Source organism: Rasamsonia emersonii (assembly GCF_000968595.1).
Source record: "Rasamsonia emersonii CBS 393.64 chromosome Unknown ctg1118621760509, whole genome shotgun sequence".
Taxonomy (NCBI): Eukaryota; Fungi; Ascomycota; class Eurotiomycetes; order Eurotiales; family Trichocomaceae; genus Rasamsonia; species Rasamsonia emersonii.
The window spans coordinates 33-13590 of NW_013562951.1; the positions used below are offsets into that span (position 1 = coordinate 33).

Sequence of the window (13558 nt, forward strand, 5' to 3'; positions counted from 1 at the left end):
TGCTAGGAGAGGAGCATCCGTCTACGCTGATCACCATGGCGAATCTTGCGCTGACATGGAAGTCTCTTGGGCGCAACAAAGACGCCATGGAGCTGATGGCGAAGTGCTTCCGGTTGCGGAGAGCAAGACTGGGGCCCGATCATCCTGACACGGTTTTTTCGCATGACACGTTGAGGCAGTGGGGGTGGCGGGGTTAGCGTTGGATGTGTCGATTGCAGGCTAGACATGCATGCCGGGGAACTCAGATCAGATCGTCTGCTGCTCACGCTTGAACCCTGCTAAGAGGTGAAAGAAAAATTAGGCGACTCTGTTGGTAGGCGTCTTTGACAGAGAACTACTGCTTCTAGCCTACATCGAAGGAGAATATCTTCAGTGATAATTAAGTACTCAGTCTACATTAATTAGAGAACGCGACGCAAATAGATAGAAGGCAAGAAATCGATTCGATTTTAAAGTAAAAGCTGTCTTGCATATTAAAAAAAATACTAAGGGGGTAAAAAACGTGCCGGAGGAAAAGGGGAAACATTTTTAAACGGCATGAAAAGGTTTCATAAATCAATCCCAATATCAAATAGAGTGCCATGCTTGCTCCTTTCTGGATCTGGTCTGATCTAATATCGGTTCATCAAAGACATCAATCACATCACATCACATTCTTTCTGTTTTATCTTCTCTTTCCCTGGTTGTCCTGAAAGAAGATGGGACTGCATGCGTTCTTTTTTAGTGGTTTAATTCAACGTCAATCTAGATCAGAGACCATTTTGCTGAATGTCATCACGGACCCCGAAAGTGCACTGAAAGAGAAACATAGGGGAGGGGAAAACGCCATCATTATCATAATGTCAAAAAGTCAGAGGGGGAAAAGGGGCGAGAAAGGGCAATGGTCGTATCGATCAAAAAAAAAATCACAGGACTAAGAGGGAATCTTGATATCCTGCTATCCTGCGACATGCTGAAGAATGAAAAAACTCCGAAAATGAAGATTTGTTTGTTGAGCAGCATACAGTCGGTCATGATCGTCGTAAACGCTAGGCATGAAAGGCATGTCCATCTAGATCGGGTATCGTGGTCATTTCCTTGCGACCGGCGAATTCATCAGGCAGGCACATTTCCGTGTCTCGCGACAATTGCACCGACAGATCATCAGACGTCGAGATGGGCCAACCAATTAATAACCTAATCGACATGAGCATTCATCCCCGCATTGTATACAAGAAATTAAGAGTTGATGAAAAGAGGGGCCGACTTACCATCATAGCCTGCACCAGTGAAGTCTTCTCGCCGTAGTGAGAACCATCCAAACTGGCCGCCTGTACTGTCGCATTGTACATTCCCAGAGCGTCTACGCCCCTCTGTCGAACGGCCTCGATCGTGTCAAGCGTATAACGCGAGACGGCACCGCCGCCTTTAGTCGCCAGATACTCTGAGTCCTTCAAATTGCCAGCTGCAGGAGGCCCGACCCAAAGGAATGGGACACGACGTCCGCTGGACCTGGCCAGTCGCAGCCACTCGTCCAGACTGGAAATCGCATTTTGCTGCGTCAAACCATGGATCACGGGAATAGGCTTCTTGCCGTTTGCTGACTTGACAAGCAACCAATTGAAAACCTCCCGGACGCCAGATGGGGCGGGAGAGCCGCTTATCGATAAGAATTTGTGGGATACTCCTAGTTCCAGGAAAAAAAGTCAGTAAAGGATAAGCAAGAGAGCAATGACAACAAAAATCTCACCAGAAGGACATGAGTAAGGATTCTGATTCGCGTTCGAATAGACTTCGTCGCTGGAGCGCAGGCGATACAGCGAACATTGGTCGCGACTGAACTGATAGTCGCATTTACATGCTTCGAGTCGCTCCTTGCTCATCTCCCACTGTCTCAACGAACCGTGCACCAGATCTTGCCGGAGGAGAATGTTGAATGCGGCGTAAATGTCAGCAAGGTTGGCGTCGCCAAGGAAGATAACCTTGTCAAAGCGATCCAGAATATTGCATATTTCCTCAGTGGTGTACCACCGATAATGACAACCTAGTCAACAGTAGCTGTCAGTGACACGAGTCGCTGGAACGTTTGGAAGGACGAGATCTAACCTTGAGGCGTATAGGGAGCATCGAATCCCTGTCGTCCTCCATTGTTCAGCGCATCGAGCAAAGAGGTTCGGTTCTGACAATAAGCGCCCCTCAGCTCCTGCTCATGGTCATTCGCGGAGGGAGGATTGTAAAGAGAGAGGGAAGAGATGCCACATTCTTGACGGCCTCTGAAGTGAGCCAGGTAGCTAGAGTAATGCAGTGGGTTAGATAGAGTCATTCACCATGATAAAGGTAAACCAGAGCTCTCTTAGAGGAGGAGCTGAACGATGGTCAGGGCACCATACTTACTCATGGTCAGAGGGGACATTCGCCCCGCCTGAGGACGTGAACGATGAGGAGAATGGCAGGAAGAAAAGATCGCGTATCAAGTAAACAAGATACAAGACAAAGAGCACATAAAGGTACGCGACGAGCTTGTAGGTGGACGAGCGCCAGGTGACCCGCCGAGTCAGTCGATGTCCGTAAGGGCCTTCGATAGGGCCTCGACGAGACATTGGAGCAGAGCCTGATGGATTGGAAAATGGGTAGGCGTGTGCTGGGTTAGACGCTGGTAATGCTGGTTCGCTCTGAGAGGGACGACGACGCCACATCGTGGTCCTCAACAAGCACGCACCCAGCGCAGACCACTAGTTCAAGAGAAGAGATGGCCTGGATGAAGAAAGCGGATGCATCTGTTCTCAATTCTCACATTTGGACAGAGGGATGCGCAATAGAAATAGTCTGGAGCGCTGGGAGCGTGGTCGTGCGTGTGGGTGGATTTTTTCTTAGTCTTTCACTGATTTGGCGGCGAAAGACGCACAAAGAGACCAAGCAGTGACTTGAGAGGGGTCAAAACGCCCGGAGTGAACCAAAACTACAACACCCGATTTAAACGGCCCCGGGAAAATTGCGAATCGAGGTCGAAGACAACTACTTCCAGAATACTTCACCAGGTGGGTGCTTTGCCGCCCTGCAGGATACTAATTATTAAGGGGAAATTGCCGAGAGGGGACCAAAATAGAGATCAATGGAGGTGAGAATGATGGAGACAAAGATGGAGCTCCCGTCCAATTCGCCGTAAGTCCATACCCACAAAACACAAAAAAAGAAAGAAAAGAAAAGAAAAGTCCGAAAGGGCCAAAAAAAAGGGGGAGTCATACTAACGGAGACGACAGGGCTGTCAGACGAGACGCGCCCAGAACATGGCTGATTCATCCACTCATGCAGTCGACGCCAGGCCCCCAGCATGAACCGCACGACGGAGGGTGTTTAGTTCTCTGCTAGACGCTGACTCGGACGAACCGCAGCTGATACCATTCTTTATTTTAGCCGCACCAATTCCGATTCCCTGCAGTATCGACGAGGACGGCCGTCAACCCAAAGCTCGCCGGCTGCGGCCAATCGAGACGGAGCAATCCGCCAGCAACCACAGGAGTGACGGAAGCTTAGGGAACGCGATGTGGGCGAGCCAGGTGTCAGGACTCCACCATAATGCAACACACTCTACGCGGAAGGAGATGATAGAAACACGACCGTTTCGGCGTTTCTTAGTGAACCCCGGCGCCGAACCATCCAGGCCGCAGGAGGGGGACCAAGAATCCAAGACAGCGTATCCGGAACAGCTCTGGCTGGTGGCACTGGCATCGTCGACAACTTTATCGAGGGACGGGGAGCGATGGGACTCGGCCGGTCGAGCACCGCAGCGCCTTTGGGATAAATATGGTCTCCCGGACCTGCGATTGGATCTGGCATGACGAACGGGATGCCTGCGCAACCTGGCAGCAGCTCGTGGCCGTGTGCTGCATCCCTGCAGGCACTACTTGGCCGGCGGCCAGACTTCGAGGCCTCAGGAGTCTAGCCAAACCACCCAGCCCGCATGACTTGGGAACTCTAGCCTTCTGGTCGTTATTATTGCATCCTCATGCTCACATCAAACAGTGGGGTGCCGTCGAGCAATTAATTAGCGACAGAGCTAGACGCTTAACCGCGCCCATCTCAGGCGGGCCGCCGGACTGACACTTCCGGCGCCTTATTGCGGCAGACCCTCGAGCTTGTTGGTGAGGACTGCAGACTACGGCAGCATAAGGTCACGCTGATCAATCCTCCGTTGTACTGCCCCTCATCGCCTCCAGACTCGCCCGTATGGGGAACAGCCGATATGGTTACTCGAGCATGGCCAGGTGTGACACAGAAGGCAGCTACGGTTTGACAGGTGGGGAGCTCGAATTAAAAACGACAGCAGCTCTGGCAATCCTCGCATAACAGCCTTCTGTGTTCCCATGTCGACATGGATGGCTGGCGTTGTGTTACGTCATAAATAAGCATATATACTTGTCAGTATACTGAGGCCTCTTTCGCTGCGCAGATGGCCTGCCTGGCCGGCCCCCAGATCGTGTTGTGGCCTGAGGAAGCACCGGCTGTGGGGTACTGCCGCTCGCGTCGGGAGAAGGGCTCGTCGGTCGAAAGGAGTCAGTCTTCTTGCCTCTGGCCAGCCCGTCTGCCATTCGCGATTGTCTTGTTTGGCGTTAAACGTCGCTGTCATTGTTGAGCCAGAAACCCACCGGCTACACATAAAGAAATAAGTAGCGAGCGATCAAGTCCTTATCAGAGATCACAGCTGCGGGGGGAGAGTTTTCCCTTTCTGTGTTTCCCCTCACGCGCTGCCGGTCCTGGCCGAACGCTGGAGCACGTGATCGTCAAACACCTGACCCGCTTAAGTCATCGTCCCTCGGCTGAGAAACGACAAACTGCTCCAGTTGAGACGACAGTCGCACTTCTCGTCTGCTCTGAGCCCTGCAGCACTAGTTTACCCCATATACTTTTGGATTCCAGTGCATTGTTACGGAGTCGACCACTCCTCACTCGGGCGCTGGCCCCGGACCGCCGTTCGACCTCGGTACCGTCTTCCCCGGCGCATGGCGGGGAAAGCTACCCGTCTTTGTCCGACCGCTAAGGTTATTACTCACAGGCTATGACTCGATACCCTTTGCCCACCACGCGACCCGCTCAGTTCAATTGAAGAAGAAAGAATTGCTGGATTCTGGAGTTACACCGCAGGCCTGAGGGCCTGAAGGGCAGCTTGCACCATGTGGAAGGCGTCGGACAAGTTGATGGAGACCATCCGGCACTATGCCAGCTTCCCCGCAACCGGAGTCTCCCTCAGGCAGATGGTCCAGTTCGGAGAGAGGCCATCACCTGGTAAGGAGAATTGTCCTCTACAACTGCCCAGAAAGAGAACAGCGAACACTAACGGGCGATTTGACTTGCTTAGGGACTCTTTTTCGTGCCTCACAGTTTCTCTCTGAAGAGCTCCCGATCCGCTTGGCTCACCGGGTGCAGGAGCTGAATGAACTACCAGACGGGCTCAATGAGATGCCCTCGATCAAGAAGGTCCAGGACTGGTATGCAATGTCGTTTGAGGTTCGTGTGTCACGACTACTTCGGCGCGCTTGTTGCGGCACGGCGACTGACAACCGCAGGAAATCATCAATGTTCCCAAACCCACTTTGAGCCAAGAGGTTAGGGAACGCCTGATGCGGTCCAGCAAAGGAAATGGTGGCGAGTCGAAGATTCTGAGTGAAACAACCTGGAACCCCAGTGTCAAGGAGGGACAGTACCGGTCCAGTCCGGACGTCAAATCAGTGGGCACTCGAAGATATTTCGTACCGTCTGATGACGGAGGCGACTGGCCTCCAGAAATCGATGACTACAACCAACGATTTGCCAAAACGCTCAAAAACATCAAGCGGAGACACGACGGTGTCGTGACCACAGTGGCACAGGGTATCCTGGAATATAAGCGGAAGCGACAGCGCCTTCAGATCGACTCCACGATCCAGGCCTTTCTTGACCGCTTCTATATGTCACGGATTGGAATACGGATGTTGATCGGCCAGCATGTTGCCTTGACCGAGCAAACCCACGCACATCATCCGAACTATGTTGGGATTATTTGCACCAAGACCAATGTCCGGGAAGTGGCGCTCGAAGCGATCGAGAACGCGCGATTCGTTTGTGAAGACCACTATGGACTTTTCGAAGCCCCCAAGGTGCAGCTGATCTGCAAGCCGGACCTGCACTTCATGTACGTGCCGGGACATCTGTCGCACATGCTCTTCGAGACTCTTAAGAACTCCTTGCGCGCTGTGGTGGAGACGCACGGTGCTGAAAAGGAAGAGTTCCCTGTGATCAAAGTCATTGTTGCGGAGGGCAGAGAGGACATCACGATCAAGATCTCCGACGAGGGTGGTGGCATCCCTCGATCGTCAATTCCTCTGGTTTGGACATACATGTACACCACCGTCGACCAGACTCCGAGCTTAGACCCAAACTTTGACAAGAGCGACTTCAAGGCGCCCATGGCCGGGTTTGGGTATGGCCTGCCCATCAGTCGTCTGTACGCCAGATATTTCGGTGGAGATCTAAAGCTGATCAGTATGGAGGGGTATGTCGTTCTTTTTTTTTCTTGTTTCGGATTTATCCTGCTAACAAAACATAGTTATGGCACTGACGTCTACCTTCATCTCAACCGGCTGTCGTCGAGTTCGGAGCCTCTGCAATGACAATCACCAGTCATGAGGGACGGTCGTGCACGGTTTACTTCATTCCCTCGGTTACATCCATTCTATCCGGAGCCTCCAGCGGCACCGCCGTCCCAAGGATTGACGCCTATGAATGTGCAAGCGCTCCGCTCGAGGGTGCGGAACAGGGAGGTTTCGGAACGCAAACAGGTCGGAGACGCGGAGAGCGTCATCCATGCGCCGTCTCGATGAGCACGGGTACAATTCGCACGCGCCATCATGGTGGACGTTGGGCAGCTATGGCCGTACTGCCAGTGCCGACGCAGCGGGACCAGATTATTCCTGCGGAACTCTTCCTACCAGGATTATTCTTTGGAAAGAAGTTGGGATCCTCAGCGACAGGAAAAGCCGTGGATTACACAACTGTCCATGGTTCCTCAACAAGCAGGTAATCCTGACATGAGCTCGACGGTGCACTCTGCCAAACGTGCCTGCTATATGAATTAAATGTCCTTCCAGCAGGATGGACTGCGACATGATCATCAATCAACCTTGGGTAAACTGACCCAAACCCCACTTGTACAGTATATCATACGTTTTGTTTCATCATATTTTCCTTTTAATACATACTACCCATTTCGCATTTGTTGCAAGAGGCCAAAAGCAACGAAAGAGAAAGACGAGAGGACTACCCTGCATATTGATTTTTATTTTTATTTTTCACTTCTCCTTTTTCAAAAGGTTCGGTTTTACCGCTTGCCCAGACTCATCGTCAATGGAGGAATGAATGAAGGAAAGAAGGGCAAGGCATGCAGAGAGGGAACAAAAAAAAACAAACAAACAAACAAAAAAAAAGGCTAAAGCAAGGGATTGTTTTTGTTTTTTTTTCCATTCCAATGAAGGAACGAGGAATAAAACGGAATGCATGGACTTTTTTAATTGTCTTGTTATTATTCCTTCATATTGTGCTTGCTTGCTTGCTTGACTGCCTGCATATTTGTTTGTTTGTTTGTTTGTTTTATTTTGTTCATTTCATTTTCTTTCTTGTTTGCTTGTTCCCAGCAAGCAGACACTATTCATGAAATACCATACCATACCCTGCAATATGATATGAATACATGAATACATGCATGTATGTACATTATAGTACAGCACTATGTTAGGTTATGGTACTTTTAGGTATGTATGTAGCTGGAGGAAAAAAAACCATTCACTTTTATTTTCTCAATACTTTCCTTTTCCTTTTCCTTCCAGTAAAAAAAACCGTATGGTATACTCGACAGAACCGGTCACTAAATTAACCAAGGGCTTTTTTCGTCATCATCATCATCATTCTATTATTCATACAAAGCAGACTAACAGACTAGACTATCAACAAACCAAACAGCTATGCTATGCTATAGCATATATCAACCTTCCTTACTCCGTAGTAGTAACCAACTAACTAAACTAAACTAAACAGTTCATGGCGATTGCCCGTCTCTAGGTATCCGTTCCCGTTCCTGTACCCGTTCCCGTCATATCCATATCCACATCCACATCCACATCCGACGATTCCAGATTGATATGCTCGTGCTCGTGTCGATGATCCCGCCCGCCGCCGCTCCATCGTCGTCGGCGTTCGCGCTCGAGATGTCGCTGCTGCTGCTGCTGCTGTTGGTGGTCCCCACACCTCTCCCTGCTGCCTTTGGCACTAATAGCACTACTACGCTCGCGGTTCCGCTCGGGCGTTTTGCCCTTGCCTTTTCCTTTGCCCTTTGATGAGGACCGGCCTGATGATCCTCCTCCTCCTCCTCCTCCTGGTGGCGAACCGGGAGGGCGGCGCCAGCCCGCGTCGTCGTCTTCGTAGACGTCGACTATCGGCTGGGGAATAATGGGGACGGTTGACGATGACAATGATGACGAGGAGGAGGGGCCGCTGGTGGTAGGGATGGCGAGACGGCGGTCAGCGCGGATGGATGCGGCGACGGCGGGATTGTCGGGGGCGATGAGCTGGGCGAGAAAGCGTCGACGGGTTTGGGGGATGGTCTGGTTGGATGGACGTTTGTTAGGGAAGGAAGAACGAAAGAATATTTGACAGGACGAGAAAAAAAGTTCAAAGGATGCATACCTCATGTGCAGCCAAAGCATGGACCATCAGAAGCTCCCGGTCCATGAGCACGCACTGTGCTGTATGTCTCTCCTCACGGAGTTTGCTCCTCACTTTCTTCTCCTGGGCCATCGCGGCGGCATAGCTTGCAGAAAGCCGCTGCTGCCGTTCAGAGAGATTGTATCCTCCTGTGGTTTTGAACAGTCAGAGCTAGTTTATAATAATAATAATAATAGCAAGAAGAGCGGGCAAGGTAGTCAATTGTTAACGGTAAACTCACCTCCAGGCCTCGAGGAGGATGCATCAATCTGCATCACATCAACAACATCGTCGTCATCATCGATGACAATCGCACGGTCTGCCCGGCTACCTGCTCCCGCAGAAGTAGTGGTATAGCCAGTGGGACCCATGCTTGCGCCGGACGTAAACATCATGCCAGGGAGAGTAACTGGCGGTGGAGGCATGATTCGTGTCTGAATATCTCACTCGAAATGAAAATGAGCCTCTCTCTTTCCTTGCACAAATTGATAGCGTGAGTAGTAAAGTCCGGAACACGTCGTCTTGTCTGGTATTCAACCACAAGGGCTAATGCGGGTGCTTTGCTTGCTTTGCTTTCTTGCTTTGCTTTGTTTTTCTGACCGGCAATATCAAGATATCATTGGCCTCTTTCATTCCACCATCAATCAATCAATTCAGAAATAAATAAATATGGAGCAAAGCAGAAGCAAAAGAAGAGAGAGAGAGACGATTTATGAGACCATGCCCCAATGTAGTCCCAGTCCGCTCAATACACACAACAAGTTTCAATCAATCAAGTAGGTTGTTGAGAAAGCAGCGCAAGCTTCTGCAGCTTATGCTAGTGACGGGAGTTGATCAAGCAAGCAGAGCGACTGTAGTAGAAAGAGACTGCACCTGCTAATAGCACAACTAATAGCTCACTCCTGTGAAATACCTAGGACATGGACTGCACTTCTGGTGCATGCAGAAGGGTGATTGATCTGATCCGATCATTCAAGATTCGCATTGACAGAGCCTGTTTCGCCCAAGGAAAATCATAAGGCAGATTTCCAGCGAGTGAAGCACTGCAGCAAAGATATCAATTTCCTGATAATTAAATCCTTTTCTGCGTTGGTGGTCTGGTATTAAACGAGAACTCCATGAAGCAAGCTAGACCTAGACTGTCATGAGGTAGACGCAGCCAGCGCGTCATGGCTTAGTCATCATCTCCGTGCGGGGAGATCGCATCACATGCATCCGCACCAAGATAGGCCTACCAAGGTTAGTTACGCGTAAGGATATGATCTTTATGATGCATACAGCTAAGAATAGATAAGCTCTGAATAAGCTCCAGCGGCTGCCAGGCTTTACCATGGTGCAATTCTTCCATCGCAATAACAGTCTATTTTTACTTGAAAGTTGAAACTCAATTCCGAAATACAGCTTAAGACAGAACAACTGCATTCGTTGTTCGGTGTGTACTACTGACACAATCGAGAAGGGTAACTAAGCCACGAAGAGCGCAACAACAGCCGTACAGATGAGACGAGCTGAAGTAATAGCGCCAGAAGACAAAGAAGAAAGACAAAGCAAAAAAAGCTGTGGCTGTGGCATTGCTGGCAGTCCCACAACAAACACCAAAGACGTACGTACGTAAATCATTGAATCTCAATCTCAAGAGCTGCCAGCCACAGCGGCGCATATGTATACACAAAATGACAAAAAAAAAACAGAAAACTCACCCAACTCCATAGCATCATGCCGCTGAAGCAGATTCGTAAGAGATCAAAACGAGTCCGGAAAAAAAAAAGAAAAAAAAAAGAAAAAGGCCACCAGAGCAACACACGAAAGAAAGGTTAGAATGGAGAAGATGATGCAACCAGGCCGGCTCTATTCTAACAATGCCTTTACCATACGCCCAACAATGAAAAGGTCTCGCAGCGAGGACACAAGAAGCCGCAAGAGATTAGGGTATTATAACAAGGCCAGGAGGAGAAAAAAAAAGAGGAAAGTGGAGGATACATGCACATCATCATCGAGATCAACATCCATGAACAAAAGAGTTTTTCGGCCACTCATAGGCTTGAGACCTGTAAGAGGAGATTAGCCGATAACTGATCCCACGGAATTAGGAAAAGGGGACATGAACATACCATGAAGTCAAATTGACATTGTTATACGGCTCCGGATGCTTTCTGATATATTCCGTCGTTTCGTAGCCTTCAGGGTCGCAGGTGACGGTGACGTTGTCGGGATCCTGATAGATCCGGATGTAATCCACGCGCATCGTAGCCGGGATGAGATCCGCAAGCCCGGTCCAGTTGATGGCAGAGAAACTGTTGGAGATACCAAAGTTGACAATGATCGCCATGGGTTCCACAGGAATCAAACGCTGGCCGACATTGCCATTTGGTCCAATCGCGCGCCCGTCGATCGTCCACGTCTTGTCGGAACCGACAAACCAAGTCACATCACCCTCCGCTCCTGGTGTGTATTCAAAGGCATACACTTGATACGCCTTGCCGTCATACCACTCATTGTTCAGGTTGGTTAGGCCAGACGCAACTTGTTGGTAAGGACCTCCTCGGTACGTGTTGATCTGGGAGATCCTCGGATCATAGACGGCGGTGAAGTCTGGCAAAAGAGGAAGAAAAAGAGTCAGCAGGACAACCACGCACAGAGGGAGTTTGTCTCCTTTCGCACTCACCATAATCGGGCATGTACCAGATGTCGAACGGGGCGATCTGCAAACTCTGGGACACATCTCCAATGCGATATCCTTTCTCCTCGTTCAAGACCGTGACACTGGCCTCGATCACGTCGATTTCGGGAGCAGACCGCGATTTGCCAGGAGTAGGGTGATCAGCGCCTGGACAGGTACAGGCCGGCAGACGCATGCCAGGAAGGTAGCTGATCCCATCCGTGGAGCTCTGGTTGGCGGTGATGCCAGCATCGCACACATCGTCATAGCTATACGGCCACAATCCGTCGGTGGTCGCCGCATAGCCAGGACGGCCCAGGTTGCCCATAGCCCAAAAACCAGGCCAGAAACCAGACGTGTCACCACGTCCGGGAAGGGATATACTGGCCTCCAGACGACCGCCCTTGAAGCACAGCTTGTTCCAGCTTTGCAACATGCCGGATCGATAGTTCAGATTGTGGTTTTGAAACGCATGGAATTGAATCTCCAGGACTCCATCCTTCGTCGTAATCGCATCGGGATCGTACCACTAAAAACCGAAGAGATCAGCCTGGGATGTCTTACATCCAGAACAAATAGGGTCACGAACCTCTAGGTCTTGCGTCACACCGTACCAAAGGTCCACGCCCTGAAAGTAGGGATCGTCGCCATCGTAAAAAGTCCGCCCGTCCGTGTTGAACTCGTCCGAAAACTAGCTGGGACGTGAGCACCAATACCTCACGATCGTAATGGCCGTACTCACCACCAACTGCCACTCTTTTCCATTAGCGGCCTTGATTGTCTTCGCCGAGTCCGGTGTATCGGGATCAATGAGACTGGAGCGAATGTTCTTGAGCAACGGAACATTCCCAACATCCAGACACATGGGGTCTCCTTCACATAACCCATAGGTCGGCTCAGTGAGTTTGCGCACGAACGTCCTGCAAAGAGAAAAAAAAAAGCCACGTTAGCTGGAGAGGGATCTCTTGTGGACTGGCGAACTCGAGGGTGGAAAATTTGAGGGATGAAGGGGACACCATACACGACAGGGTAGGCGATAAAGAGCGCCAGTATACCAAGCGTCAAGAGAGCAAGGCCGCCGACGTTGACCAGGCCTCTCGTATTGCATATATCGCAGTCCCGGTCTTTGTCGTTTGGGTCTGGATTGTGGAGATAGTCGTCCTTTTCCACATCCTCGGGGAATAGTAATAGACCTTCCGAGGGCGTAATGTTGTACTTCTCTGACACCGTCTGCGTATTGACATTGTCATCGTCGCTCCCGACCATCGACGGAGCTCTGGAATCAGAGAAGGGGTCGTAAGGATACGCGCGGCTGTCTCTGCTTCCTGCTTCCGAGTCCCAGCTGGTTCGCCTCGATGAGTAGACCGACTGCGACGGGGAGCGAGGGGGCTCGCTCTCGTCTCGGGAACGGTAGTGTCGTGGCGGAGGAATCAGGAGTTCGGACGATCCGGCGTTCGAAGCGTAGTGCGGAGAGCTGACGGCGGTGCCTGGTGGCAGGCCCGGCGATTGTGGACCGGGAGTCAGTGTTCGAGTCGCGGGCGACTGTGATCTCTGGCTACTGCCCCCATCATCCATGTCGACAAAGGGATCCTGGCGGCCAGAGTTGAGCCGGATGTGAGGTGTGCTCCGAGAGCCCTGCGGAGGACTCGTGCTTGTGTTCTCAGTCATCTTCTAAGAGGAGATCGAAACGGACCGTCTCGACCACGAGACTGGATCCGTCCTGGCACGATATGAGCACAATCGAGGTGTATCCTCGGATAATTCGGTTCTGTGTCCGGTGTCCTCTCCGCCTGGAAGTCTAGGACGAAAGCCGGTATCTCGATTGACGGCGAGCTCGTGATTTCACGGGGATGGGCGTTGCGGGTTTCTGGCACATGTAACTGTCGTGGCGAAGCAGGTTTGCAGGACTGTCAGAATCGAGAAGCTGCCGTCATCGACCATGCGCCCAACCATCCCCTTTCTCGAGCGGTGATCAGGTCCGAAAGAACGGGCAAAGATTTTTTTTTTGATTCAAAAGTCGACTGAGACCAAAATCCCTTGCACACGACAACCTGCTGGCGTAAATCGCACCACCACTCAAAGGGGAGGGAAGAAAACAACAGCAAAAAAGCAGGCTCGGGGAGGTAAAGACCGACTAGGTGAGTGAACAGGGTGGCAGCGAACGGACAGGACACGATCTACCGGGCT

The 13558-nt window shown here is 51.0% G+C and overlaps 4 protein-coding genes across 4 annotated transcripts; 1 reads left to right on the forward strand and 3 right to left on the reverse strand.

Moving 5' to 3' along the window:
• Nucleotides 1–1143: 1143 nt before the first annotated feature.
• Nucleotides 1144–2675, reverse strand: T310_7152 (uncharacterized protein; the record flags this gene model as incomplete). Its single annotated transcript, XM_013470043.1, has 5 exons — nt 1144–1176; nt 1251–1666; nt 1730–2023; nt 2086–2270; nt 2374–2675. The coding sequence occupies 5 exons, from the start codon at nt 2673–2675 to the stop codon at nt 1144–1146; spliced, it is 1230 nt and encodes a 409-aa protein (XP_013325497.1).
• A 2475-nt stretch (nt 2676–5150) lies between these two features.
• T310_7153 ([Pyruvate dehydrogenase (acetyl-transferring)] kinase) lies at nt 5151–7036 on the forward strand (the record flags this gene model as incomplete). The annotated part of the gene is made up of 4 exons (XM_013470044.1): nt 5151–5262; nt 5294–5484; nt 5544–6508; nt 6637–7036. 4 exons carry the CDS (start codon nt 5151–5153, stop codon nt 7034–7036), a joined length of 1668 nt encoding a protein of 555 aa, XP_013325498.1.
• Nucleotides 7037–8066: 1030 nt separating this feature from the next.
• Nucleotides 8067–9137, reverse strand: T310_7154 (uncharacterized protein; the record flags this gene model as incomplete). Its single annotated transcript, XM_013470045.1, has 3 exons — nt 8067–8612; nt 8695–8861; nt 8954–9137. The coding sequence occupies 3 exons, from the start codon at nt 9135–9137 to the stop codon at nt 8067–8069; spliced, it is 897 nt and encodes a 298-aa protein (XP_013325499.1).
• A 1574-nt stretch (nt 9138–10711) lies between these two features.
• On the reverse strand, nt 10712–13039 carry T310_7155 (Beta-1,6 glucan synthetase (Kre6); the record flags this gene model as incomplete). The annotated part of the gene is made up of 6 exons (XM_013470046.1): nt 10712–10760; nt 10824–11304; nt 11378–11900; nt 11961–12062; nt 12114–12291; nt 12393–13039. The coding sequence occupies 6 exons, from the start codon at nt 13037–13039 to the stop codon at nt 10712–10714; spliced, it is 1980 nt and encodes a 659-aa protein (XP_013325500.1).
• Between the last annotated feature and the right edge of the window lie 519 nt (nt 13040–13558).